General features: G+C 43.3%; 1 protein-coding gene across 1 annotated transcript in view; it reads left to right on the top strand.

Annotated features, from left to right (window-relative positions):
• MRAS (muscle RAS oncogene homolog) overlaps nucleotides 1-13,067 on the top strand; it is a 94,412-nt gene extending 81,345 nt beyond the window's left edge. Inside the window, exon 6 of the mRNA XM_015425968.1 lies at nucleotides 12,330-13,067. Coding sequence (XP_015281454.1) covers nucleotides 12,330-12,429 — 100 coding nt within the window. The 3' untranslated portion in view covers nucleotides 12,430-13,067. The remainder of the gene's footprint in view (nucleotides 1-12,329) is intronic.
• Nucleotides 13,068-13,422: the final 355 nt, after the last annotated feature.

Raw genomic sequence — 13,422 nt, forward strand, 5'->3', positions numbered from 1 at the left:
ACGTTACCAGAAGTGTGGTCATCCAGCCACACCCACCTTTTGCTTGTTATTCTGTTTACCTTGTTTGTTGTCAAAACCCAGGGCTTTTTTTTAGAGCAGGAACTCCTTTGCATGTTAGGCCACACACCCCTAATGTAGCCAATCCTAATGAGTTTCTGCTGTTGGGTGTGGTCTATTATGCTAATGAGTTCTTGTTGGGTGTGGTCAACTTGGGAGCCAGCCGGAACTCCGTTCCTGTGCGTTCCTGCCCAAAAATAGCCCTGCTCCCACTGGTCCAAGAAAATAGGCAATGCAGACTTTTAACTTCTCCAGTGTGCAAGCTTCTTTAGTTGTTGGACCCTTTGGACTTTTCTGGCTGACAGACAAGGAAAGGAGCAGGGGGCTATTGCAGGCACGAAAGAGAAAAATGAAAGATTGATAAATGCTGTTTCTTGCAGTCTAGGAAAAACAAATTGCATGGCAACCGTGCAACAGTACCATTTTGTTTTGCCCTTTTGACAAAATTCTATACAGTGAATACTTATGCACTGCCTAGGGCCCTTTTCTTTTCCTGTATTCACTGATTTGGGCCAAGTCGCTCAGGGAAAGTAGCAAAGAGCCAGCCTGAGCAGCAAACACTGAGCCTGAAATAGAGATAGTCTAAAGATTAAGGGTAGGGTACATCCTTTGAATGTGTAAGGTCCCAGATTCAACGCCAGCTAAATGAATCTGAACGGGACTGTGGAAAACCTTCTACCAGAGACCATAGTGTGCTAAACCTATTCATGTTAGTTGGTACTGGACGATAGCCTCTAGATGAACCAGCAGCACAATCAGAATAAGGTGGCTTCTTGTATTTTACTAAGCTTTCAAAATTTGGTACACATTGGCTGTGGTCACACACACTAAATAATCCACCTTCAGTCCACTGTCAAACAGGATTTCTACTGTGTGAATTGAAAAAAATCCAGTTCGAAAATGCATTGAAAGTGGATCGTTTAGTGTGTGTGATTGCAGCCATACAGAGGCAAAAACATGGAGTTGTTTTGAAATGATGGAGAGTAGAATGAGGAAAGCTTTGTTATCCTCGTCACTGAATACAGTCTTCATTTCCTCATCCTCTTTTTTGCCTTCAAAAGGTTCCCCAGCGGCTGCACTTCCACTAAATGAAGTGTAATTCAGAGGTTCCCAACTTTCTGGCACATGAGGGCTACATTAGAGTGCCCAATGCCTAAAGAGAGCCACATTTGAAATCAAAATGCAACAAAATTATTAAACTACCTATTTAGATAAAAAATAAACATTCAGGGGAACTTCTGGCGGACGTTGAACGCCCGCACCAGACACTGTCTCCGCGTTGCTTCAAACTAAAAGGATTTAAAACGCCTACCATAAATAATAATATAACTTCTGATCTTGAAGGCTGAGATGGGACAACCCAAGGGTCAAAAGAAGAAAACACACAGACCTCTACCAGCCAAGGAAGAAACGGAATTATCTAATGAAGACTCCCCCCTGCCGCTTGAATCAGAAGGAGAGGAGGCTCGGGCCAGCAAAAGGGAACACGAAGGCTCTATTTCAAAATAACACATGCAAGAATTTTTTACAGAACTGAAAGAAGAAATAAAAGAAGAAATCAGGAGTCTTATCACTCCAGTGATAACAAAAATAGACAATTTAACTAAGAGCATGGAAGAAATTAAAGCAGTTGCAGACTCAGCTGCAGCAGAAGTGAAAAATAATAAACAAGCTATCTTGGAGCTACGTGATTATGAAGTCTAGTCCAAAAGTAAGTTAATGTTATTAGAACTTAGAGTGTGTGAACGGAAAATTAAAATTTGTAGGCTTCCACTAAATTTTGAACTGAATACCAACCTGACTACAGCTTTAAATTCTTGGCTGAGTGGGGAGCTGAAACTTCTGGGTACTGTGGTTACGACAGCATACAGACTAAACACTAGCAGATCCGGGTCACCAGCCATAATTCTGGATGATATTGCAGTGTGGCCGTTCAAATAAATAAATTAATTTTAGAAACTGCTCATAGCCAAAAAGGTTTGAAACTAGATGATGTTATCACCCAAATATTTCCAGATCTCCCGTATGAAATCTTGACTGCTCGAAGAAATATGTGTTCAGTGGTACAGAGACTAATAGAACCAAAAATACCATATCGGTGGTTACCTCTGGGTCATCTTACAGTTACCCAAGGGGGAAGGACTTGGACAGCCCACAATGTACCTTTGGGAGAGGAAATGATTACAGCTATTATGCAGGCTACTCATAGGAGTAGACTTGATAAGGATGCGAAATAGGCAGCGCTGGAATAGAAACCTGTGGAATCCTTTTATCCAGCTACACATGCTTACCTAGTCAATGTGATTTTTGTGGCTGTTTTCTGTTAGCCAAGGCAATGTACAGACACCCTTCAAATGCCATGTAAATGTTCATTTGTAAGTGTTGACCTACTCTTGATATCACAATTTTCATCTTGGAAAAAGTTTGTTGTCAGATATATGTGATGCCAAAGACTGTGAACATGCCTGCAACAAATTTCTTTAGGTTGATAAATATCTCAGGTAGACCAGGATCAAAAGCTGAGATTATCACTGGCTTGCAAATCAATTAGTTCCATCTGAAAAAAGTTACTTGCATCTTCTGGTGCTACTTCAAATGGATTCTAAAACATATCCTTTCCATGCTTATGGCAATCAGTGAATCTGTTCTGAAATTCTGAAATTCCACATGCAATAGATTCAGTGCTTTGATGTGTCTTTCAACACTGAATTGTAAATGCCAGTCCTTCTCAAATTTTAGTCCATTGAAGCATGAGAAGTTTGAAAAGTGACCTTCACTAACTTGCTTCACAAAAATGTTCAAAAGCTTGCTTCAGAAGCTTTCAATTCAGAATAAATGTTACACTCAAGCTTTCCTTTTCCCTGCAACCTTAGAATCATTGTGTTCAGAGGGGAAAGCTCTGTGATATTAGTTAAGAAAGCCAAATCAAAAATCCATCCAGGGTCAGAAAGTACTTCTTTACCTTTTACTTTCTCCTTGAGAAAGGTATCAACTTCATGATGAAGACTGAAAAAACATTTGAGGACTTTGGCTCTGCTAAATCACTTGACTTCTGCATGGTACAATACATTTCCATATTCTGCATCTATCTCTGAGAGAACATTTTGAAACCAACAATGAGTTGGTTTTTGATGTAATTAATGCTGGATATAATAATATGGATCACACTTTCTTATAACACAAGGCTTCCTGATGGATGATGTGGTGGAATTGCATGGGAAGTCTACCATTTAATTTGAGTATCTCTTAATTGATTCTTGCAGCCACACCAGTTTTACTTCCCACCATATTTCTTGCACCATCAGTGGTGATGCTTTTCAATTTATCCCAACTCAGACCAAGATTTTCTACTGATTTACACACCTTTGAGAATATGTTTTCTGCAGCTGCAGTCAGTGTTCCCTCTAAGCTGAGTTAGTGTGAGCTAGCTCACAGTTTTTTAGCCTCTGACTCACACATTTTTGCCTTAGCTCAGGAAGGAGGGCTCCAGAGCAAACTCATGATGCAGTAGCCAAATTGCTCGCTCGCAACTTTAACGCCAGTAGCTCACATAGTAGAATTTTTGCTCACAGGACTCCACAGCTTAGAGGGAACATTGGTTGCAGTGCCTTTCAAACTCTGCAGTGCATACAACTCTTCTGTAATTCTGAAGTCGGCATCTGTCCCACTGATAAAATTAGTAGTTGAGCAGTGTCTATAATGTCATTGCTCTCATCTAATGCCAAAGGAAAAAAATCAAAACTTTTTGCCTTGACAATCAGTGAAATATGCAGCTGTTCCCCTAGTTCATCAAAACACCTAGTGATTGTAGATGCAGATAAACTGGCACAACTAATACAAGATACCTTATCATGGCACATCTCCTCCATTACTTTAACCATGTACTTTTTAACAAATTCACTATTAGTGAATAGTCTATCACTCTCAGGGTGTGTTCAGACGGGCAGCTAATCCCGTCAGTATGCCATCTTGAATTTTATCCCGATCTTTTTAGTCCATCGTAGCACGACCAGACATCCCCTTGTGAATTGCCTTACTGCACGCTGCCTCCATTGTGGATTGTCTAGACGGCATCCACTGAAAGAAACATGCACAGTGGGGGGGTTTAAAAAAAATTGTGCATGCGCATAGGTGTCACAGCACGTCCTTGTTGAAGGAGGCGTGCGGTGGGTGACAGCACGTCCTTGTTGATCCGCACATGTGTAGAGATTTTTTAAAATGCGCCCACTCGGGATGGTCTGACGTCAGACCACCCCGATGGGAGGATTGCGTGCTGGTGGAATGATCAGACGGGTGAAAGCCCAAAGTTGTCCCGCAGGTAACCAAAAACCCCAGATTTAAAGTGCTATTTTTTCAGTATGACTCCGAAGCGCAGCAAAACGGGATGCCCACGGAAGAGGGACATTTCCCAGATGTTTGTGTCTGGACATTACCTTTAGATCCGTAAGGCAATCGTGCCTCATGCGGATCTAAAGAGCCGTCTGATCGGACTCTCAGCAATACATTTAGCAACATGATAGCTGGCCCTCACAGTAGACAGGTTCTCCTCAATGTGTTTTCTAAAACTATTTTGCTGCAAAAATATAGATATTTTTAATGCACCTCTCCTTGGTATATTGAGTAGCTCTTGTGACAGGATTCCCAGTGCCTTTTAACATTGTACTCCTTTAATACTGAGAGAATATCAAGACATACCAGGCAAACAGCTTTATCCTTTTTTTTTAAGTACTCAGTAGTCCATTTGTCATTAAAGACACGGTGCTCATCTGCAGTTTTTCATTTCTTTGAAACAGCACTTTCTTTTGTTGACATCTTCTTACAGAATTTTAAGCAGAGCAGCGGTTGCAGAGTTTCAATATTATCCTTGAATAAATAAAAGTATATGAAGTATAGTTTTGGGGGTCTAACTGTTCCCTCTACCATATAATCCACCCCATTCTAGCTGCTACTAGCTGGGGATTTTCATTTTGACCATGGGAAAGAAGAGACCCCTGCCTCTATAGTTCTCATGGGACATATGCACAGGCTATGAAGAATGTTTTTTAAATGGATTATGAATCTGATTTACCAGATGGCAGAGTTGCAATCCTAAATGCATTAAATATTAGGAAATTTATTTCTTAATAAACACAGTTCCTGAGGTTTAAATGCTAGTACTTTAAAAATTGGAGCCCTTCAAAAAAAAAACGGCAGGTAGAGAGAAAGAGTGACTGAAAGGGCAGCCTCCCACCTGGAGTAGAGGATATGCCATTAAGTTAGTTCCCAGTCATATGCAAGGTACACATACACATCAGTGCCTGTCAGCCAAACCTCAATCATGAAAAGCAAAATGGCAGCCAGGGGAGAGGGGAACTTGGCTGGAGGAAGATGTGGGAAGGGGAATCCCATAAGTTTCCCTGCTAAGAGAGTGCTCCTTCCCTCCCAACCCAAGGGGCCGCTCACCGGCTCCTGCAGCCACAGATGCATAAGAAGACTCCTAGCTGGAGTGGGTGGGGGAGAAGAGGCGGAAGCAAGGAAGGCAAAAAGAGCAATCATCTCTGGTGGAGGAAGGAAGGATGCCTTTGCCTGCAGCAGCAACCTCACCAGTAACCTTGGAAGCCACTTGAAGGAGCCTTGATGGGTGGAGCCTCTAGAAATGTTCAGTATGCAAAACATTTTGAATCCTTTTTTTTTGTTGCAAAAATACCAGCCCTTTTACTGTCCTTTTCCCACCTTTTGTGCAAAAGTAGGCCAGACACAGGACCGTAACCAGGATTTTGTGGCTTTTGGGGCAAGTTTTTTTCTGGTGGGTCTGCAATTATTTGCCATAATGAAGGGCGGTAGTGCGCACTCCTCTCCCTCCCCTCCTGAAAGACTTAAAGGGCCCTTCAGCTGATCGGCAAGGAGCATGTGGCCTGCAAATCAGCTAGAGGGCCCTTTAAATCTTGCAGGAGGGAGGGAGAGGGGTGCATGCCACCTCCACTTCTCCCCCAAAGTATTTCAAGGATGTGGGGGGCCCGCACACCCTCCCTCACTTCCCAAAAGCATTTAAAAGGATCCTTTAAATGCTTTGGGGGAGAAGCAGGGGGTATCGGCATGCACCTACAATCAAAGCCACAATTCTTTTAAAAATCCTTTAAATGCTTTTGAGAAGAAGTGAGGGTGGTGCACGCCCTTCTCCCTTCCATCCTGCAAGATTTAAAGGCCCCTTCAGCTGATCAGCAGGCCAAAGAAGGAACCATGGAGACCAAAAGCAAGAATGTTGCTATTGTGTTTTTTGCAAGAAATGGATAGGAAGAACAGCAGTAGATGGTGCCTCTTGAGGCAGAAAGAACAGTGTGGGTCTGAGGGAAAATGCCTTGAACGTAATAGCAGCAAACAAGCAAGTTGGAGGGCCACACAGAAAGAGCTTGGGGACCACGTGCAGCCCATGGGCCACAGGTTGGGGATCCCTGGTGTAATTTGTCATACCTCCAGAAGTCCCTTTAGTAGCACTTCCAAGCATGGTAGGGCTGCCAAATCCTCCTGGGGGGCAGAAATCCCCCCGCCCCAGAGGCCCGTTCCCCGACGCTGGGGAATCGGGCCCCGGGGGGAATCCCGCCCCAGCGTGAACATTACAGGGAAGTGATTTTATGACGCTGGGGGCGGGGCCACGGCCATACAAGGGAAACCTCTATGATTTTCCCTTGTATGGTCGTGACCCTGCCCCCAGCGTGCCCGGCATCCTAACGTCACTTCCTGGTGACGTGCACGTCGGGGTGCGGTTCCCCACAGGGCCAAATCCGCCGGCGGTGGGGAACGGGCCTCTGGGGCGGGGGTTTCCCCACCCCCCGGGGGGACTTGGCAAGCCTATTTACAGCTTCCATTACTTTGTTTGTTAACCATGCAGGCTTTTCCCTATACCTGTTTGTGCCTTTCCTAACCTGCGGAATATGGGGTGGAGTTTTCCTCCATCCCATAATCAGGTTCTAGTTAACTATCCATTTTACTATACACATGACTTCTGAAATAAATGCAAAACAGAGGAATTGTACTCTCTTCTTCTCTCACACACTCACTGGGAAGAACCACATGGCTCATGCCTACTCCCCACCCACCCCCCGTGCAGCTTTCGTCCTGCTGAGATTTAAAGGCATACATACATTCCCAAACATAAACAGTTTGCAAGCTTCTTCTAAAATGTCCTGCCGAGATTTAAAGGCACATCATGGCTGTTGGAGTGGGGCTTCCCCAGCAGCAGAGAGAAGCCTGCAAAATCAGGAGATCCCCCACCCGGACCTGGGGGCTGGCAAGCCTAGTGAGGGCCCCAGTTTAAATTCTGCTCACCAGAGTACTTAACATAATTTGTCTCTACTCTCTTTCAGAGAGGGGGGTGGGGTTTAGCCTGCTTAATCTCACCTAGATTGGATATTGGACCTTGCGATCTTTTGGTGGCAAATGATTTGAATACTGCCTTTGTATTAAAGTTGGATGACATGACAGTCATCCTTTCCTCTGTTTATATTCCTCCACATTAACTGGGAGTTGTGGAGTTCGTATAACTGGGGTTTGTGGACTTCGTATTTTGAGTTGGAATATTGCTGGCTGGGCCTCAAGAATTTGTTGTAAAGACACTAATTTTTTATAAATACATTAAAGCATTTGTGGCATCAAAGCATTTATGACACTAAAGCATTGATGGTCTTCTTTGATATTCTACTCCTTCAGGAGACTTGGCTAATGGATGAACCCGTCTCTACTCTCTTTCAGAGGGGGGGGGTTAGGCTGCTTAATCTCAACTAGATTAGATATTGGACCTTGCGATCGTTTGGTGACAGACAACTTGATTACTGCCTTCGTATCAAAGTTGGATGACATGACAGTCATCCTTTCCTCTGTTTATATTCCTCCACCCACTCCTAGTATATTGGTTCAGAGATGGGATCACCTGGGTAAAATTGTTGATGACTTGCAAGCCCATGTTCTGGAGATCCCTTTAGTACTAGCGGTGACTTTAATGCAAAGATTGACAGTGACAATTATACACTTTTCTCTAAATTATTAGGCTCTGATAATGATGGATTTCTCAGCCCTGCTTGGCACAATAGAAAATCTAAGGACAGTGTAATAAGCAGAAGTGATTTGGAGCTCTAAATTTGCAGTACATAGAAACTTTATCCCTCTGAATGGCTACTCAGAGATTGATGGGGCCGGTGACTTCACTTACGTGAGTCCCAAAGGAGCCAGTGTAATAGCTTATATCCTGGCCCCACTTCCATATCTCTCCCATTTTAAGTTCCTAAAAGTTTTATATCCTAGACCCACTTCCATATCTCTCCAATTTTAAGTTCCTAAAAGTTGGTGGTTTGTTGGGAAGTGATCATCTCCCAGTCTTCATCTCTATGGACTTATCATTGGAACGTTATCTTATTCCAGCACAAAGATCATCTTTGTGGTCTCTGTACATCACACTGTTGGGATATAGTGCACTTGCACCAATCCTGATCAGTAACATAGAAAGCTGAAGGGGATTTTCCGTGCCCTTACCCTGTGCCATGTTCAGGGGGCTCCACTGCACATGCCTACAGAGAAGGGCACAAGAATCCTGCCAGTTTTCTTCTGACCACTGTGCTGTTTGGGCCTTTCTCCTCGCTTCAGTCAGTAACTCAATTCCTTCTCTTGGACAATTCTCCTTGGACCTGGAGGGTTAGTGAGTTTACCTAGAAACTATCAAGCTCTGTTATATGCTAGCCAAGAGGCCGCTATCTGGACCTGTGCATGCTCACTCCACATGAGCTCTAGCCACTTTGACTACTTTCCTTAAGGGCACACCGCTGCATGGTATCTGCAGTGCAGCCACGTGGGCTATGCCTCATACCTTTGTGAAACACTATTCCCTGGACATTCGCCTCCATCAATGAACCTCGGTGGAATGTTCCGTGTTGCAGTCAGTGTGTTTTTGAGTCCCTTCCAGCAGCCTCCTCCAGGTAGCCCTGAGCTTGTTATCCTCCCAACGGTGTGATGCACAGAGACCACAAAGAAGATAGACAGGTTGCTTACCTGTAACTGGTGATCTTTGTGTGGTCATCTGTGCATTCACACCACCCGCCCTCCTTCCCCTCTGCTGGTGGTCCTCGCCTTTTCTTGAGGCTTCTTGCAATGGTCAGAAGGAACTGGTGGGATCCTCATGCCCTTCCCTGGCATGAGGAACTGGTGGGATCCTCATGCGATGGAGCCCCCTGCGCATGACACAGGGTAAGGACACGAAAAATCCCTTTCAGCTTTCTATGTTACCGATTCGGATCAGTGCAGGCGCACTATATCTCAATGGTGTGAACGCACAGATGACCACTCAAAGATCACCAGTTACAGGTAGGCAACTTTTCTTTTCCCTCTCTCACAAAATGAAAATAAAGCCTGTTGATTACAATGGAGCTCTAACTCTAGTGATAAGGCTCGAACTACAATGGGCTCCAAACCTTGAACACCCTTGTTAACAAGTTTGCAGTTTGATTCAGTGCCTAATTGTCTGTCTAGATGAGGTATTAAAACAGTTTAGACCACTTTATGTGAAGAAGAACCTTGATTGGACATTCCCTGAAGTTAAGAGGAATAGCTCATTTAATGGTGACTGCAAAAGAATGAAAAGGTGCATCCAACAGAAGCATTGTGAGTTCAAAAGTAACTGCAATATCAGTCCTCTGAGAGTTGATGGAACTGATTAAGATGAGGAGACGGATGGCCCTTAACAAGGAATGGGGTTATCTCACTTCAGCTATCAGTAAAAATGACAATAAGGCCTTCTGGTCTATCGTCAACACTACTTTCAACCCAGCCTTTAAAATCCCATGCTGTATTGCCCCTTTGACATGAGAAGTCTATTTCAAGAGGCTATTCTCAGATGCTAATGGGCCTAGTACATCTGTTATTATTCCTCTTGATGTAATAGCACCCTGGCCCGAGGTATCAATTAAAGAGGTCATTTGCCTTATCAGGGGATTAAAATTAGGAAAAACTCTGGACTCTGGTCTAATCCCAAATGAGCTATTCAAGGCTGATCCATTATGGTGGGCCACAGTCCTGGCCCTAGTTTTCACTCAAATTAACATCAGTGGACAAATACCTGATTCATGGAAACATTCTATTATTATCTCGATACTTTAAAAGGGGTCCAGAAGTGACCCATCGACCAATCAACCTTCTCTCTTCTTTAGGAAACCTATATTTTGCTTACTTACTAAAGAGGCTCCGGGATTGGATGGAATCAGAAACCATACTGGGGCATGAGCAGATAGGATTTAGGTGGGGTTCTTCAACATATGACCATCTATCACCTGGCTGAGAAATATTCATCTTTTAAGGGGGGAGATTATATGCAGCTTTTATTGACCTCAAGGGGGCCTTCAGCTCCTTAAATCACCCTAGATTGTGGAACAAATTTAAACTACCATGGACAAAAGGCTCCTAGGACTTATTCAACATTTATACTTGGGTTTTACTGCCCAAGTACAATGTGAGCACAATGGGAATTTAACAAATCCATTTAATTTGGAAAAGGAGGTTTGTCAGGGATGTCTGTTGGCACTTTCTTGTTTAATTTATATTTAAACGACATAGCATTAATTTTGATGATTATTGCCATCCACCAACATTAGCTAAGATTGGTGTACCTATTTTGCTTCATGCGGAGGATGTCATGACCTTGTCCCGAACCAGTGTTGGGTTTAAAAAGGGCCTTGCAATCTTTCTCCAGTTATTGTTGTCAAGAAAGCCTGGTCATTAACTACCCAAAATCTAAGAACCTAGTTTTCACCAAGACCAGAAAATGGAACCTGTCTCAATGGTCTATCAATGGTTCCAATGGATTCTGTTCTCAGTGGATCGATCTTGGACGCCCCAATTTAGAACAGCACTTAATAAAGCAAAACCTTGTGCAAGCGCCATAAATAGGTTCTTCCACAATAAGAGGGGAAAATATATTCCTGGAGTGGTGGAGTCCTTTAATTTGAAAGTGGCTCCACTCATTCTTTACAGTTCAGCTATTTGGAATAAAGCTATCTCTGATAATATTGATCAACCACTAGCCCAGTTCTTAAGGAAAATATCCCTGCTGCGTGTCAAATGTTGTATACGGGCAGAATTTGAACAGATTAAAACAGCTCTGTGCTGAAGATGGTTTGTTAGTGAGAGACTCACAGATCAACTTGGATGAAAGCCCTGGATGAGAAACTGATGAAAGTTGGAATGTCAATTGATGATATTTTTGAGATGGGCATGATTCTGAGAGCCCACAGAGTATGCTCACCCCTATTTTTTTTGTTTTTCTTACCCAAAATCTTTACCTTCCTATATGTACTATTTTACCATCCCATGTTATTGGAGAGCTTTTTTGTTTGCAAGATTGAACATTATACCTACAATGGTTTTCCAAGGGAGGTTTTTGAATAGGCCCTACAGTGACAGAATTTGCCCTCATGGCCTTAACTGGATCAATACATCCTTTCACACCCTGCTGGAATATAGATTTTTTTTGAGATTATGAGGGATTACTATATTAAGCCTTTATTCAACCAATCATCCCCCTATCCTTCAGAAACCCTGGCTCTTTTGCTCAGTAATAAGGATCCTAAGATCACACTAGCAATCGCAAAATTTATCTCAATCCTTTTAGCCCTTTCATCTAAAAAATAAGAAATAAGTGTCTTCTGCTGCTCAAGATTTGTGAATCAGTGGGCATCTAAGGGTACAAAAGGAAAGGAAATAAATATATGTCACTAAAAAGTGCCTGCCTGGTGATTTGCTACAAATATTTCTGTGCACTGGCTAGTTAGGCCCTGAGCCCTCTGAGACAGAGGCTGATTTCGCACTAGAGTTGCCTCGATGTTGCGCTGCCGTTTGCCCCGATACTATTGGTCAATTTCACACCCGAAGCCGCAGGGCTGCATTTGACCCGCGGCTTCGCCCGATTTCCTCTGCAGTTTCATGATCCTCAAAAAACAGGATCATGAAACTGCGGGGAAAATTGGGCGAAGCGGCGAGTCAAAACGCAGCCCCGCGGCTTCGGGTGTGAAATTGACCAATAGTATTGGGGCAAACGGCAGCGCAACATCGAGGCAGCTCTAGTACGAAATCAGCCAGAGAAACTGATGTGGGGTGGAGAGGAAGGATGCTTGAATCCTTTCTTCACCCACCAGTTGTGTTACAAATCCCCTTCCCCAACCCCTTCCTCCCACAGGGTCCTAAATGCATAGTGTTCAAACAGTCTCCCCTTGCCCTAAGAGCGGTACTGAAGTTTTCTTTATGTTCCTAAACAGGCAACAGGTTCCAGAGAAGAACCAGAAGAAGAAGAAGAAAACGAAGTGGCGAGGAGACAGAGCCTCTACTTCCCACAAACTGCAGTGTGTAATTTTGTGACTGTTCCTTCTGTGATTTCCCCCCCCCATCCCAACTTGAGCCTAACTCCGAAGCACCGTATCACTTACCTGCAGTGTTAATGTTTGAAGAACAGTAATTATCTCATGAAATAACTCAACAGGAAGCAAAGCCTGAGGCATTTTTGAAGCTCGGCCAAAGGACTGCTTGGCAAGCGGTGCAGGATGGTTTTTCAAGGCACTCCAAAAGAAGGGGACAAGCAGAGACCAGAGGTTTATGAACGTCAACCATCACCACAATCTTTATTTTATAAAGGGGGGGGAAATGTTCTTGTTTAGGCCAATTTCTGACCAGTCATGAATGACTCCATTTTGTACAATCATGTTCTGCGTCAGGGTCAGCGGGGTTTTCCTGCCCAGCAAGAAAGAAATACAGTGGATTTGTTTTCTCTTGCACTGAACACTCCCAGCTATACACACCAGTGCCAAACTGCAGTTTCATAGGAAAGTGTATAGATTGAAGAAAGAAAATGAATTCCAGCTGCTCTGGGGACTCCAGACTTTGTGTCAGAAACTGGAGTGTAGCCAGCTCTCGGTCTGCAAACTCAAGCAAAGACAATGGAGGAATGGGCTTGGTTTGTTAGCTGTTGTTATTGTTGCTGTTGTTATCATTGTTGTTAATCCCAGTGGGGGGTTGTGCTTTGGGGGAGCATGTCAAGGGTGGAGGGAGACAGCCATTTTGCTAATTTTGAAAATATTTAAATTAAAAGTAATTTGCAGTTTTGAAAAAGAATCTTTTTTTATTTGAAAAATACAATTTTTAAACAGCTATATTTTGAACAGTGGATACCTGGCTTCAAAATATGAAATATTCTGATTCTTGGTGGGTTTACTTTCCTTTGTATCCTGAAGCTAAGTCACCTCGCAGTGTTGGGATTGCATAATGCTCTTGTTTCTTTTCCATATGTTTTTTTCCTTTCAATAGTACACTACCACTCTTTGGAGGGCTTCTCTCTAATTTCTTAAAATCATCTTG

The sequence above is a fragment of the Gekko japonicus genome, unplaced genomic scaffold (assembly GCF_001447785.1).
Source record: "Gekko japonicus isolate JY-2015 unplaced genomic scaffold, Gekko_japonicus_V1.1 scaffold3649, whole genome shotgun sequence".
In the NCBI taxonomy this organism is placed as follows: Eukaryota; Metazoa; Chordata; class Lepidosauria; order Squamata; family Gekkonidae; genus Gekko; species Gekko japonicus.